We start from the raw sequence: 13257 nt of genomic DNA on the forward strand, positions 1-13257 counted from the left end.
AGAACAGAGTAGAACTGCCCCATAGGGTTTCCAAGGCTGTAAATCTTTACAGAAGCAGACTGCCACATCTTTCTCCCACAAAGCGGCTGGTAGGTTCAAACCACCAAGCTTTCAGTTAGCAGCTGAGCACTTAACCACTGAGCAACCAGGGCTACCACTTAAAGATAAGGTGGTACTATTTGAAACAGAAAGGAACTCAGAAATCAAATATTTGAAGGCTAACTAAGGCACAGAGAAGCCCAGTGCTTTCCCTAGGATCACACAGCTATTGGTGGTAGTGAGAAGACCAGATCCTGGTTGTGGACTACTTTAAACTGACTTTCTTTAGTCCACCCCTCCAGGAGACACATTAAAGGAGAAGGAATGCTCACCTGGGATCTAGACTCAGTTTCTCAAAAAAAAAAAAAAAATCAATCTTTCAAATCATTAAATGAAAACTGGCAAAGAAAAACTCTTCAAAGAAAGAGTGTATGCAGAATATACTCCTTCCAAGAGGACATGTGAAATTGCACATGTGCAGATAGTAAGCCAGTATGCACATTTATTATTCATTTAGGACATAAAACGAAAGTTATAAAAGGTGACCATAGCTCTTCTGGCAATGAGCAGGATTTACCACCGACTTTATAATTGGGCATAAGCACGCGAGGTCCTTAGAATCAAAGATGAGCCAGTAGGATACAGTTTAAATAGAGCCCACTCTGACCACAGCTCCAGAGGGCTCAAAGCAATTTGCGGTGTTGGCGCCACATGGCACCACTTTAAGTCAATTTCCTACAACTTGACATTTCAGTTTGCTGACCACTATCCAAAACAAGCCTAGATGTTGTGCATTATACTTCCTTTGCTTCATCATAGCCAGGATTTTGGAAAGAGAGAAAAAGAAACTCGTAAAAATTAGTAGAGATTTAGAGCTGGCAATTTTGTGTATCATTAAAACACTGGTGAGGAGAAGTGTCAACCAACCAAGTCCCATCTTGGCTCCAGTGTCTTTTGGGACTGTCTGGCTCAGTCTTGGTAGGATTAGGAACAAGAATGTCTCAAGTATGGACTCTAGGGTCAACTTTTAAGTCTTATTAAACACACATAAGCACACACACACACAGAGAGAGAGAGAGAATTTTAGCTCTAGTTTGTTGAACCAAATCTAGAAATGGCAGACCAACTTGTAGAGTAGGAGTTAAGAGTCACACTTCTACTTATTTAACAATGGATAAGCATCACCCACTATATTTCAACTTCTTTGGGTATTCATTTATAGATAACAATAATAATAGAAAAAACTAATATTCATTAAGCAGTTACAATGCACTAGGCATTCTTCTAAGAGTTTTACATGAATTAACATATTTATTTTTCATACAATTCTCTAAACTGAGGCACTGGGAAGTAAAGTGACTTGTCCAGGGTTGTGGAGCAAGCAAGTGGTAGAACCAGGACTCGAATCCAGGTATTTGGTGCCAGACTAGTGGCAGGGAAGCACCGTCTGAATAGATCTCTCCAAATGTTCTTCCTTTTTTTTACCCAACATCAACATAATTCTCATTAATCAGGTTGCAGAAGATTATATTGTAGTCTATGTAGTTCAAAGAAAAACATTCCTAACAAACCAGACTGAATCAAGAAGAAAATAAAATGTATTTATTGTAATTTGAAAATGTAAAAGTTAAATAGGAGCCTTGGTTGCACAGTGGTTAGAGCACTTGGCTACTAACCAAAAGGACGGCGGTTCAAACCCACCACCTGCTCCACAGGAGAAAGATGTGGCAGTTAGCTTCCATAAAGATTTACATCCTTGGAAACCCTATGGGGCAGTTCTACTCTGTCTTATAGGTTTGCTATAAGTTGGAATCAAGTTGACGAAGGTGGGTTTGTTTTGTGTTTTTAAAAGTTAAACAGATTAAACAGCTTAGTTGCCTCATTTGTAACAGATGTAGCAGATCATGAGCAGTTACAGCGAGGCTTCTATCTCACTGCTGTAATTGTAAAACCAAAAAATAATAATAAAAAAAAACAGATTCCAAGAAACAAAGGCTTTTTGATGAATTGGCCCCACTGAAGTATAAACTCTCATCTTACCTCACGTAGAGTGAAATGGGTACAACTGTATTGAGAATAATAACATATGACCAGAATGTTAAAAATCCTGAGAACACAGAGCTCTTCTCTCCTTCATTCCAGAAGACGAAAGTTCTGAATTGGTCCCCAACTTGTTGCTCCCAGATTGAATTTCCTATTGCAAGAATAACTCCCAAGCTTACCAGAAACCCAAAAATCTGAAATGAGAACAGAAGTCTGGTTAAGGTTAATGTGAACCCAAAACTAGTCATATCATTGTGATCTAATTACACTTCTAGCTCTAAGAAATCTCCATTTGAAAAACAAGTTTATGCAAAGCTCTTCTTACTTATCTTTAGTCATATGAGTAAAATTTAAGATTTTTATGTCAGTAATTTGGCTAAATATCTTACATACATTTTCTCATTCAATTCTCCCATTGACTCTGAGAGAAACAATCATTATCCAGCCACACTTCACAGATTAAAAACAAAACAAAATAAAATGGGGGCACAGAGAAATTAAGGAACCTGGATGGTGCAAGCAGTTTGCAATTGGCTGCTGACTGAAAGGTTGGTGGTTTAAACCTACCTAGTGGCTCTGCAGAAGAAAGATCTGGCAAACTGCTTCCATAAAGATTGCAGCCAAGAAAATAGTATGGAGCATTTCTACTCTGTAACACACGGAGTGGCCATGAGTCGAGGGCCAACTCGACAGCAGCTAACAACAACAGAGAAACTACATAACTTGTCTATGGCCACATAGCTAATAGCTTCACATCCTCAATTGGTGATAAATGCATATATTTAAACATTCGGCAAAATAAAAGAAAATTAGTTTCATTTCCGCTTAGGAGTTCAGGTTGAGAAGTAGCTAAAGTACCTTCAAAGTGTCCTGTATGAGTAATAAATTATATGGTTACTCAAGTCATAAGAACGAAAAGAAGAAAATGTCAATGATTCAAGAGCTATCAGACTAGTCAAGTTTCTTGGCTACAGATCTGGGTGCATGATCCTTATTTGAGGGCAAGAATGAGAAAGGTTAATGAAAATACTTCATGGCATATATAATTTCCTTTTTAAATTAAAAAAAAAAGCAGAAAAAGTGGGAAGTAAACTGAAAATTGTAAGCACACCCTTACAACTGGGTGCATGATCCTTAACTTGAGGGCAACAAGAATGAGAAGGGTTAATGAAAATACTTCATGGCAGATATAATTTCCTTTCTAAATTAAAAAAAAAAAAAAGCAGAAAAAGTGGGAAGTAAACTGAAAATTGTAAGCAAACCCTTACAAAGACAGTCAATTTAGAGCAGGGTTTTGAACCAGTTCATCGGGTTCAACCCTTGCTGAGAATTTGCATTTATAACAAATTCCCTGCTGATAATTAGCATTTCTAACAAGTTCCCAGGAAGTTATACATAAGGTTCACTGGGGATCTTGTTAAAATGTAGATTCTGATTCAGTGTATCTGGAGTGGAAATACAAATTCTCAGCAGGGAACTTCTTAGAAATGCAAGTTCTCAGCAGGGGTTCGAACAGGAGCAAACTGCTCCAAAGCCCTCGTTTAGAGATATATCACCGGCAGAGACAGCAAGTTCAGTCCCTCATGAGTTCAAAATCCCAGCCTCGGGAAAGACAGACACAAGCTCAGTGAACATGGTAAGACCTGAGCTGAAGAAGGCATTATGGAGACTCTGTTCTGCTAGGTGTCACATTGTGTCAGGAGCTGAGACCAGCTAGTGTGAAGGATGAGTGAGGATAGACAGCCGCAATGACATTTCCTCCTATTTCATTCTTTTCTTCAAGAAAGCATATTCAAAAATTCTAGGCTTGCTTTCTATTTTATTCTCTTACGGACAATATAGACACGTAAGAAGACAAGGTTGGGAAAAAAACCTATTTTAAACTATAGTAGAAAACTATGTATTAGAGAAAAGTAGAATTGTGAATCCCTGAAATCTTACCAATTCTGTACCTGTATCACAGTATCCTCTTTTCTCTTAATTGGTTGACACTATAAATTAATTGGAGTTGTAATGGCACAGTGGTTAAGAGCTACGGCAAGAAGCTGGTAGTTTGAATCCACCAGCCACTCCTGGAAACCTATGGGGGCAGTTCTACTCTGTCCTGTAGGGTCACTATGAGTTGGAATCGACTTGACTGCAACAAGTTTTGTAAATTAATTGAACTGGATTACTTTAAGAGCGTTAAAGTTGGTGACACTTGACATTAACTCATTGCCATAGATTCAATTCCAACTCATAGGGACCCAATAGGACAGAGTAGAATTGCCCCCACAAGGTTTCCAAGGCTGTAAATCTTAATGAGAGCAGACTGCCACATCCTTCTCCTGCAGAGAGGCTGGTGACTTTGAACTTTTGGGTTAGCAGCCAAGTACTTCACCACAGTGCCACCAGGGCTCCTTTACTTGAAATTAAATGCTCTAATTTAAGGTTGGATTCTGCTTCTAACTCCCCAGAGGATCATACTATTTCTTTTTTTAATTGTGTTTTTGGTGAAAGTTTATAGCACAAATTAGTTATTAATTCAAAAATTTTATACACAAATTGTTTTTTGACATTAGTTGCAATCCCTGCAATGTGTCAGCACTCTCGCCCTTTCCTTTTCTACCCTAGGTTCTCTGTGTCCATTCGTCCAGTTTTCCTAACCCTTCCTGCCTTCTTGTCTTTGCTTTTTGGCAAGTGTTGCTCATTTGGTCTCATACACCTCATTGAACTAAGAAGGACGGTCCTCACCTGTGTTAGTGTTTGTTTTATAGGCTGAAATGTGGACTTTGGGAATGGCTTCAGTTCTGAGTTTGCAGGGTGTCCGGGGACCAAAGTCTCAGAGATTCCTCCCGACTCTGTCAGACCAGTAAAGTCTGTTCTTTTTTTGTGAATTGGAATTTAGTTCTACATTTTTCTCCTTCTCTGTCCGGTGCCATCTATTGTGATCCCTAGTAGAGCTGTTGATGATGGTAGCTGGTCACCATCTAGTTCTCCTGGCTCAGGCTGGTGGAGGCTGTGGTTCGTGTGGTCCATTAGCCCTTTGGACTAATATTTTCCTCGTGCCTTTGGTTTTCTTCATTCTCCTTTGCTCAGAACGTGATGGGACCATTAGATGTATCTTAGATGGCAACTCACAAGCTTTTAAGACTCCAAACACTACTCACCAAAGTAGGATCTAGAACATTTTCTTTATGAACTACATTATGCTAACTGACCTACATGTCCCCAAGACCCTGGTCCCCAGCTCTCAGCCCTAGTAGCTTGGTCCCTTAAGGTGTTTAGAAATTTTTATTCCCTCTTTGATTTCTTCTATTACTCAATGGTTTTTAAGCAAGGTATTTGATTCAGTTTCCATGTATTTGATTTTTCTCCCTTGCTCTTCCTGTTATTGATTTCTACTTTTATGGCATTGTGATCAGAGAGAATACTTTGTATTATTTTGATGTTTTGGATATTTTTGAGGGTTGCTTTTTGGCCTAAAATATTTTCTATTCTGGAGAATGTTCCATGTGAGTTGGAAAAGAAAGTATACCTTGCTGCTCTTGGCTGGAGTGTTCTGTATATGTCTATGAGGTCAAGTTGGTTGATTTTGGCCTTTAGATCTTCTGTATCTTTGTTGAGTTTCTTTCTAGGTGTTCTGTCCTTTACTGAGAGTGGTGTGTTGAAGTCTTCTACTATTATTGTGGAACTGTTAATTTCTCTTTTCAGGGCTGTTAGAATTTGTTTTATGTATTTTGGAGCCCTGTCACTGGGTGCATAAATATGCATTAAGGTTATGTCTTCTTGGTGGATTGTCCCTTTAATCATTAGATAATGTTCTTCCTTGTCTTTTATGGTGGATTTTGCCTTAACATCTACTTTACCTGAGATTAGTACCATCACTCCTGCTCTTTTTTTATGCTGTTTGCTTGATATAATTTTCTCCATCCTTCAATTTTTAATATATTTGTGTCTTTGTGTCTAAGGTGTGTCTCTTGTAGACAGCAGATTGATGGGTCATGCTTTTTTTTTTTTATCCATTCTGCTGCTCTACGTCTCTTTACAGGTGCATTTAAGCCATTTAAATTCAAGGTGATTATCCATAGGTATGAGTTTATTGCTGTCATAGTGTGCTTTTTTTTTTTTTTTTTTTTTTTTTTGTGGTGCTGATATTTTCCTTCTTTCTTTTACTTTCCTGAGCTTAGTTTCTTTTGTTTGTGGATTTTCTTTTCTTTTCTTTCATTATTATAGATTTTATGTTTACTGAGGCTTTGATGAGTAGGTTTATTAACTTTCTTTGTGGTTACCTTGAAATTTGCCCTTATCTTCCCAAGTTTGAACAAGTCTTTTATTACTTGATATTGCCTTGACTTCCTCTTCATTTGAAAGTTCTACATCTATACCATTTACTTCCCTTTTTATTGTTTTAACGCTGTTGTCCTTTACAGATTGACATCTCTGTATTCCTGTTTTAAGTCTTTCAGTTTTTTTTTGTTTTTTTGTTTTCTTTTATTGTTGAGAGTTCTTTACCTGGTTGATATCTGGCTGATGCTGTCCTGTGTCTTAGACTCCAGTTGTTGTTTGATGTTGTTGGTTCTCTAACCAAAAGTACTCCTTTTAATATTTCTTATAACTTAAAAAATCTGGTTTTTGCAGATTCCCTTAATTTCTGTTTATCTGGAAATGTCCCAATTTTGCCATCATATTTGAGAGAGAGTTTTGCGGAATATATTATTCTTGGCTTGCAGTTTTTTCTTTCAAGATTTTATATATGTCATCTCATTGCCTTCTTGCCTGCATAGTTTCTGCCAAGTAATTAGAGCTTATTCTTATTGTTTCTCCTTTGTATGTGACTTTTCATTTTTCTCGGTCTGCTCTCAGGATTCTTTCTTTGTCTTTTGGTTTTGGCTAGTGTGATTAATATCTCTTGGTGTCTTTCTTTTGGGGTCTATCATTTATGGGTTCTTTGAGCTTCTTGGATGGTCAGCTTTTCATCTTTCATGATATTTGGGAAGTTTTCTGCCACCAAATCTTCAACAATCTTTATGTTTTCAATTTTCTCTCCCTGTTGTGGAACTCTGATCACACACAAATTTTTGCTCTTGATTTTGTCCCACATATTTCTTAGGTTTTCTTCATTTTTCTTCATTCTTTTCTCTGATTTTTCCTCAAACAAAATAGTGTCCATGGATTTGTGTTCAATCTTGATGAGTCTGTCTTCCATTGTTTCAAATTTTCTCCCAAAACCTTCTATTGAGTTGTCTATTTCTGAAATTTTGTTGTTTATCTTTTAGATTTCTAGTTGCTGTTTTTGTATAATTTCTAATTGCTTATTTATTTAGATGTTTTGTTCTTGTATTATTTTCCTGAGTTCTTCTACTGTTTTGTCTGTGTTTTCTTTAATTTTGGCTATGTTTTCATTGTTTTTGTCTGTGTTTTCCAAAGTTTTGTCTGTGCTTCACTAGATCTCTTTCCTAATCTCTTGGAGAGCCGTAAATATTAGTCTTTTGAATTCCATATCAGATTGTTCCACTTCCTTTTTTTCTTCTGGAAGGTCATCTGATTCTTTATTTTTGTCACTTGCTGGAGTCATCTTGTCCTGCTTCTTTTTTATATGTTTTGATATTGTCTGCTGTCTCCAAGACATTAAAGTACTATTTTCTTTATTTATAGATAGTATGTTCTTTTGTTTCATTCTGCTTTTTTGTTTTGTTTTGATATGTCATGGCAGGCGGGCCGAGCATGCTTTGCTCCATACTTTGCTCCTGTGGGCACGATAGCTCTCACCACCATGTCTGGATGGACAGGGCAGCAGCAGGCAGGGTGAGCCTGCTTTGCTGTACACTGGTTTGGTAAGGTGGCTGAGGATGGACTGGGTGGGTGTTTTCTGCTCCTGTTGTTGGTCCAGTGGTGTGTAAGCATTCATAGCCCCTTGCTAGATAGGCAGGGGTGTCATACAGGGAGTGGTACAGGCTCACTTCCCTCTATCCAGCAGTTGGCTGAGTGGTGGGGCAGTGTGGACCTGGTGTGGCAGTGGGACTGAGCTGGGGACACTCTAGCCACAGTGTCGTGGTGAGGTCCAGCTGAAAGGGGGAGTGGCATACAAGGCTAGTTGAGGGGAACAAAGAGAAGAAAAGAGAGGCAAAGAAAAGAGAAACAAGAAAAAATGGATAGCCAGTGGGTGGGGGTGGGGTGGACCTGGGTGCCAGCAATGAGGGGGTGGAGGTGGCATACGGGGCTAAGTGGGAGGGAGAAAGAAAAGGAAGAGAGGGAGAAAAAAAAAATGGCATGATGAGAACTGGTGGGTGAAGGCACGGAGTACCCAGGGTAGCAGTGGGCCATTGGCTCTCTACATGTGGCAGTGCAGTGTGGCCTGGCAGGAAGGTGTAGAGGTGGCATACAGGGCTAGGTGGGAGGGAGAAAGAAAAGGAAGAAAGGGAAAAAAATGGTGTGGCAGGAGCCAGTGGGTGGGGGCAGGAGAGGTGGACCCAGGCTGGTGGTGGGCCAGTGTCTCTCTAGCCAAAGCAGTGCTGTATGGCCATTTGGGAAAGGCTTTAAGTGGTGTACTGGACAGAAGGGTGAGGGGTGGGAGAGCATATTTCTCTGGTTACCAGGTGCTCTGTCTCCTGTTGGGAGCTCTGTGAAGTTGCCATCCCGTACTCCCTGTCTGGGGTCATTGCTGAGCTCTAAGACAGTGACGCTGTGCTGTATTAGTTGACAGGGGACCTCCACTCTGCATCTCTACTTGTTCTCTGTTTTCCTTCAGTTTCTTCTTCTATTCAGTGTTTAATCTTGTTCTTTATCCCTTCATTTGATGCTTACGGTTCCAGGATTGATGTTTGTGTCTCTTTTACTTAGTTTTTCAGGTCTTTGCTGCAGAGGGACAGCATGGCGTGTCTGTCTAGGGTACCATGTTGGCTCCTCCTGTTCTATTTTCTAATATGAAAAGCAGGAACAGTCCCTTGTGCACAATCAGTAATTTTACTCTGAGCTGGATAGATACACAATCCCCATGCAAGCCCTAGAAATGGGTTCAAGGCCATTTAAATTTGTAATGCTAGAAGGAGGCACAGGCTCCACATGGGCATGCCCCTCTGGCCCAATGTGCTCTGGCCCAAGGGGAAAGTGTGGGAGGAAACACAGGTGCCCCAAGTCTGAGGGCAATCCTGAGAGTAAAACACAGCCTGGCCAACATTTTGTGTCCAGCAAAAGTTAATTTTCTTCTTTCCTTATTCAAAGTCCAACTATTACATATCAGTCAAGCATGCACTAAGCTCAGATTCTTTATGATTGTGAGTTTGTAATATATTTGAAAGTCACTGTCTTCATATTTCAAAGTCATTGTCTTCAATTTAACACCTACTTAAGGAGGCAAAGCAATATTACAAAAAAGTCAGATAACAATGAAATCAGTAGTATGAAGTTGCACAAGATTAACTGGCAAAAGGATGGGATGCAGAGGACTGTTTATGGTAAATGTGTGGTATAGAAAATCATTTAGAAAATTTAGAGGCATGAGTTTACCATGGGCTATAAAGGTTTAGAAGCCTTCATGAAGGAGAATTGTGGACCTGGGCCTCAAAGGGTGCACAGCAGGACTGGCCACATAAATTTCAGAGTCTAGTGCAAAATGAAAATAGGGGGCCCTTTGTTTATAAATAATTAATAATTCCTAGACAGTGACAGCAGATCCTTAAACTAAGCACGTGGCCCTGTGTGACTGCACACACCCATGAAGCCAGCCCTGTTCATAAGCTATGTAGAGAGGACTTGAGCAGAGGTAAGACAACAAAAAGACCAAATTATCTTAAAAACTATATTTTATTTTTCAAAATCCAATCCTTGGAATATGGAGAATTTGCATGACCATGAAGGCCTCTGTAAGCACCAATCTACTTCTTATGAGAAATTCTACCAAAGCTGAGAAATCATCATTATCTAGGAAGTAGAAGCAGTATGCCTGAGCCCCAAACGCAAAATTCCCAAAATACAAACTCCTCAAGGAGAATGGAGTTTCTAAGAGAATTCCCAGAAAAATATAAGAAATATATCAGGATAACAATGACTGGTGATACCACCTAATTTTGTTAGAGTGACTTACCCACAGTACTAGCGTATTCATCAATCTATCAATGCTCGTCCTTTTAAATTTAGTCTTACCACTGTTCTGCATTAGTTTAGTGTCAGGACCTGCAAAAAAAAGTAAATAACAAATTTGAAATGATAAGATTATGCATTATTATTATCATTACTTCTCAATCATATAAAATTTTCCCAAAAGGAAAAGAAAATGTTTCTGAAAAGAATTTAACTTTTACTAAGAGAAAGGGCCATTGTTAAGTTGTGTATGATTCTCATCCAGTGGCTTAACCCTGGAAACTGCAAGATAATCGGTCTCCTTTGAATAGGATAAATGCAGGCAGAACTTGTAGCTGAAAGTTGTCAGAAATGCTATTCTTCAAAAACCTTTGCACATGTGTAACAATAATATCTTCTAGTTTGAAGCAGTTAAGGATAATGAAGTCCATAAAAGTGAGGACTAATTTGGAAATGTTAAAAAGGATGCAAAAATAAAAACAATTCAGAACACTAATATCAAAAGCAGAAATTTAAGAACTCAAACTCTGAGTCCATTTCCCCAAAAAGGTTTGTGAATAATTCCAAGAAGTTCATCAGGAAACAATTTAAACTTTATTGTATATCAAATACTGGTATATAATACGCAAGGAGCGACGGTTCAGTGCTTGGCTGCTAACCGAAAGGTTGGCAGTTTGAACCCACCGAACATCTCTGTGGGAGAATGACATATATATCTGCTCCCATAAAGACTACAGCCAAGAAAACCCTATGGGGCAGTTCTACTCTGTCACATGGGGTCATTAAGAGTCAGAATGGACTCAATGGCAACAACAACGACATATGATATGCCCTTTTTGTAGAGGCAAGAATTGTCTTAAATCTTGTGTTAGATTATTTCAGGTAAATACAATAGATTATCTCATGATACAGTTACTAATTACTTGTTCAAGGAATTCTAAGTGTATTATTAACTGCTTTAAAAGTTAGGTATTAGGTGATTAACAAAGGAGAGTATTAGAATAGATTGTTAAGGAAATTCCTGTGGACAGAGACAATGCTGAATAGAAGCAATTAGATTTTAATTATAAACTGACTTCTTTAGTGTTCCCTCTCCATGTTATCTTCCCACGATTATTAATCCAGACAGCCATTTAAAATAGGAGGAAAGGGAAATGAGAAAAATAAGAGAAAAAGAGAGGCACACATGAAATTAAATATCATTCTGGGTAGAGTAGACACACTCTTAAGACTTTCATTTACTTGAAGGGCAAATTGAAGTAAAGTTTGGGGTCTCATAACAATTCACTTGAGTTAGAAATTGTACCCCAGTGTCCTATTCCTAGCCACTTTCTCAGAATCATTTATAAAAATTGTATGGACATTGAGAGTGGGAAATATTTCTTTTATGGTGAAGACAACAAAGAGCAAACAAAGCTTATGATTGCTCAAAAGCTGAAATATTGACAGACCAGTTTTTTGGCAAAAATTTATAGTTTATAGGCACAGAAACACACACAGACTAACAAGTAATCCACTTTATGGGTTTGTAAGCACTTATCTAAATATATTCACAGATATTGATACACACATATTCTTCCCCCCACAGTCAAAGTTCTTGAAGAAATTTTCTATTCTCATCTGCCACTCATTACTCAATCTAGTTTCTGGGCCACACACTTCACCAAAATAGACCTGATGTTATCATCAATATCCTATATGTCTTCCTGACCACTCAGCAGCCTTTGACACTACTGACTATTCCATCCTTTTGAAACACCTTCTTCCCTTATCTTCTATGTTACAATGTTCTTTTGTTTATCCTCCTGCTTCTTTGATAGATCCTTCTCTATCTTCCTTGATGCTTACCTCCCTCTACCTGGCCATCAAATACTAGAATTCCTTCTCTCCCACCCCAATCATGCACTCTTTCAGGGACCTGCTGTCTATTTACAAACATTACAAACACTGTAGGCAAGAGTATACCTTTCAAATTTAGCACATACCGGTATACATCTTACCTGTTTGTAAACTCACAATGGCTTCCCAATGTTTTTAGGATAATGATCAAAATTCAGGATACATATCACAAGGCTTTGCATGGTCCAGCCACTATCCACATCTTCATGCTTTCCATGTTCCATACTGGACTTCTTAAGTTATTTTACCTCACCATCTTCACTCCTGCCACAAAGCCTTTGCCCATAATGTGCCTTCTGGCTGGCTTCCCTACACTCTTCACCTGGTTAACATTTTCTCATCCTTCAACTCTTGACTCAAACTTCATTGGGAAAGCCTTCCCTAAATCTCAAGTCGAAATCAGTTTCCTCCATTATATACTCTTGTGAGTTCACATTCTTATTCTTCAGAGCACCTATCTCAGTTTGTGATTATGTACATTCATTACTACAATTATTTGAGGTTAATGTCTCTTTTCCCTACCAGACTGAAAGCTATACGAGTAAAGGAAGTGCATTTGTTTTTGCTCACCTTCTTAATCACCAATAAGTAGGTAGCATAGTGCCTGGAACATAGTAGGCACTCAGTAAATACTTGTTTAGCAAATTAATTCATTTCCTGAGCACTGCTTATGTTTTAGGGAATGTGTGTATATGCTTTACATTTATGATCACAATAACTGACCTAGCATAGCATGCTGTAGCTGAACTATAATATTGAATTAGTTATTGTTAACAAGATCATACAAATGCAAACAAAATTTTGGGCTACAGGGGCAGAGCTAACAGGGCACTATAGACAGAAGCACCATGCCATCCCTCTACAGCAAAGACCCAAAAAACTAAGTAAAACAGACACAAATGTCAGTCCTGGAACCCTAAGCATCAAATGAAGGGATAAAGAACTCAATCAAGCACTGAGTGGTGTAAGAAACCGACAGAGAACAGAGAATGAAGAGAGCCATGGAATGGAGGTCCCCTACCAGCTAACATGGCTGAATTTGCCATCTTGGGCCACAGCTACCAAAGAACTCAGACAGGGAGTAAGGGAAAGCAACTTCACAGAGCTCCAAACAGGAGACAGAGCATCCGGTAACCAAGGATATACGATTTCCCACCCTCCACCTTTCTACCCTCTACTTGGCCTCCACTGCTTTCCAATGGGCCATGGTCGATT

The 13257-nt window shown here is 38.8% G+C and overlaps 1 protein-coding gene across 1 annotated transcript in view; it reads right to left on the reverse strand.

Moving 5' to 3' along the window:
* The window catches only part of ATP8B4 (ATPase phospholipid transporting 8B4 (putative)), a 256394-nt gene that overhangs the window by 92141 nt on the left and 150996 nt on the right, over nucleotides 1-13257 (reverse strand). Inside the window, exons 12-13 of the mRNA XM_004386306.2 lie at nucleotides 10148-10236; nucleotides 2080-2276 (exon numbers count right to left, since the gene is read on the reverse strand). Of these exons, the coding sequence (XP_004386363.2) occupies nucleotides 2080-2276; nucleotides 10148-10236 (286 nt within the window). The remainder of the gene's footprint in view (nucleotides 1-2079; nucleotides 2277-10147; nucleotides 10237-13257) is intronic.

Source organism: Trichechus manatus, unplaced genomic scaffold (genome assembly GCF_000243295.1).
Source record: "Trichechus manatus latirostris isolate Lorelei unplaced genomic scaffold, TriManLat1.0 scaffold00161, whole genome shotgun sequence".
Lineage (NCBI taxonomy): Eukaryota > Metazoa > Chordata > Mammalia > Sirenia > Trichechidae > Trichechus > Trichechus manatus.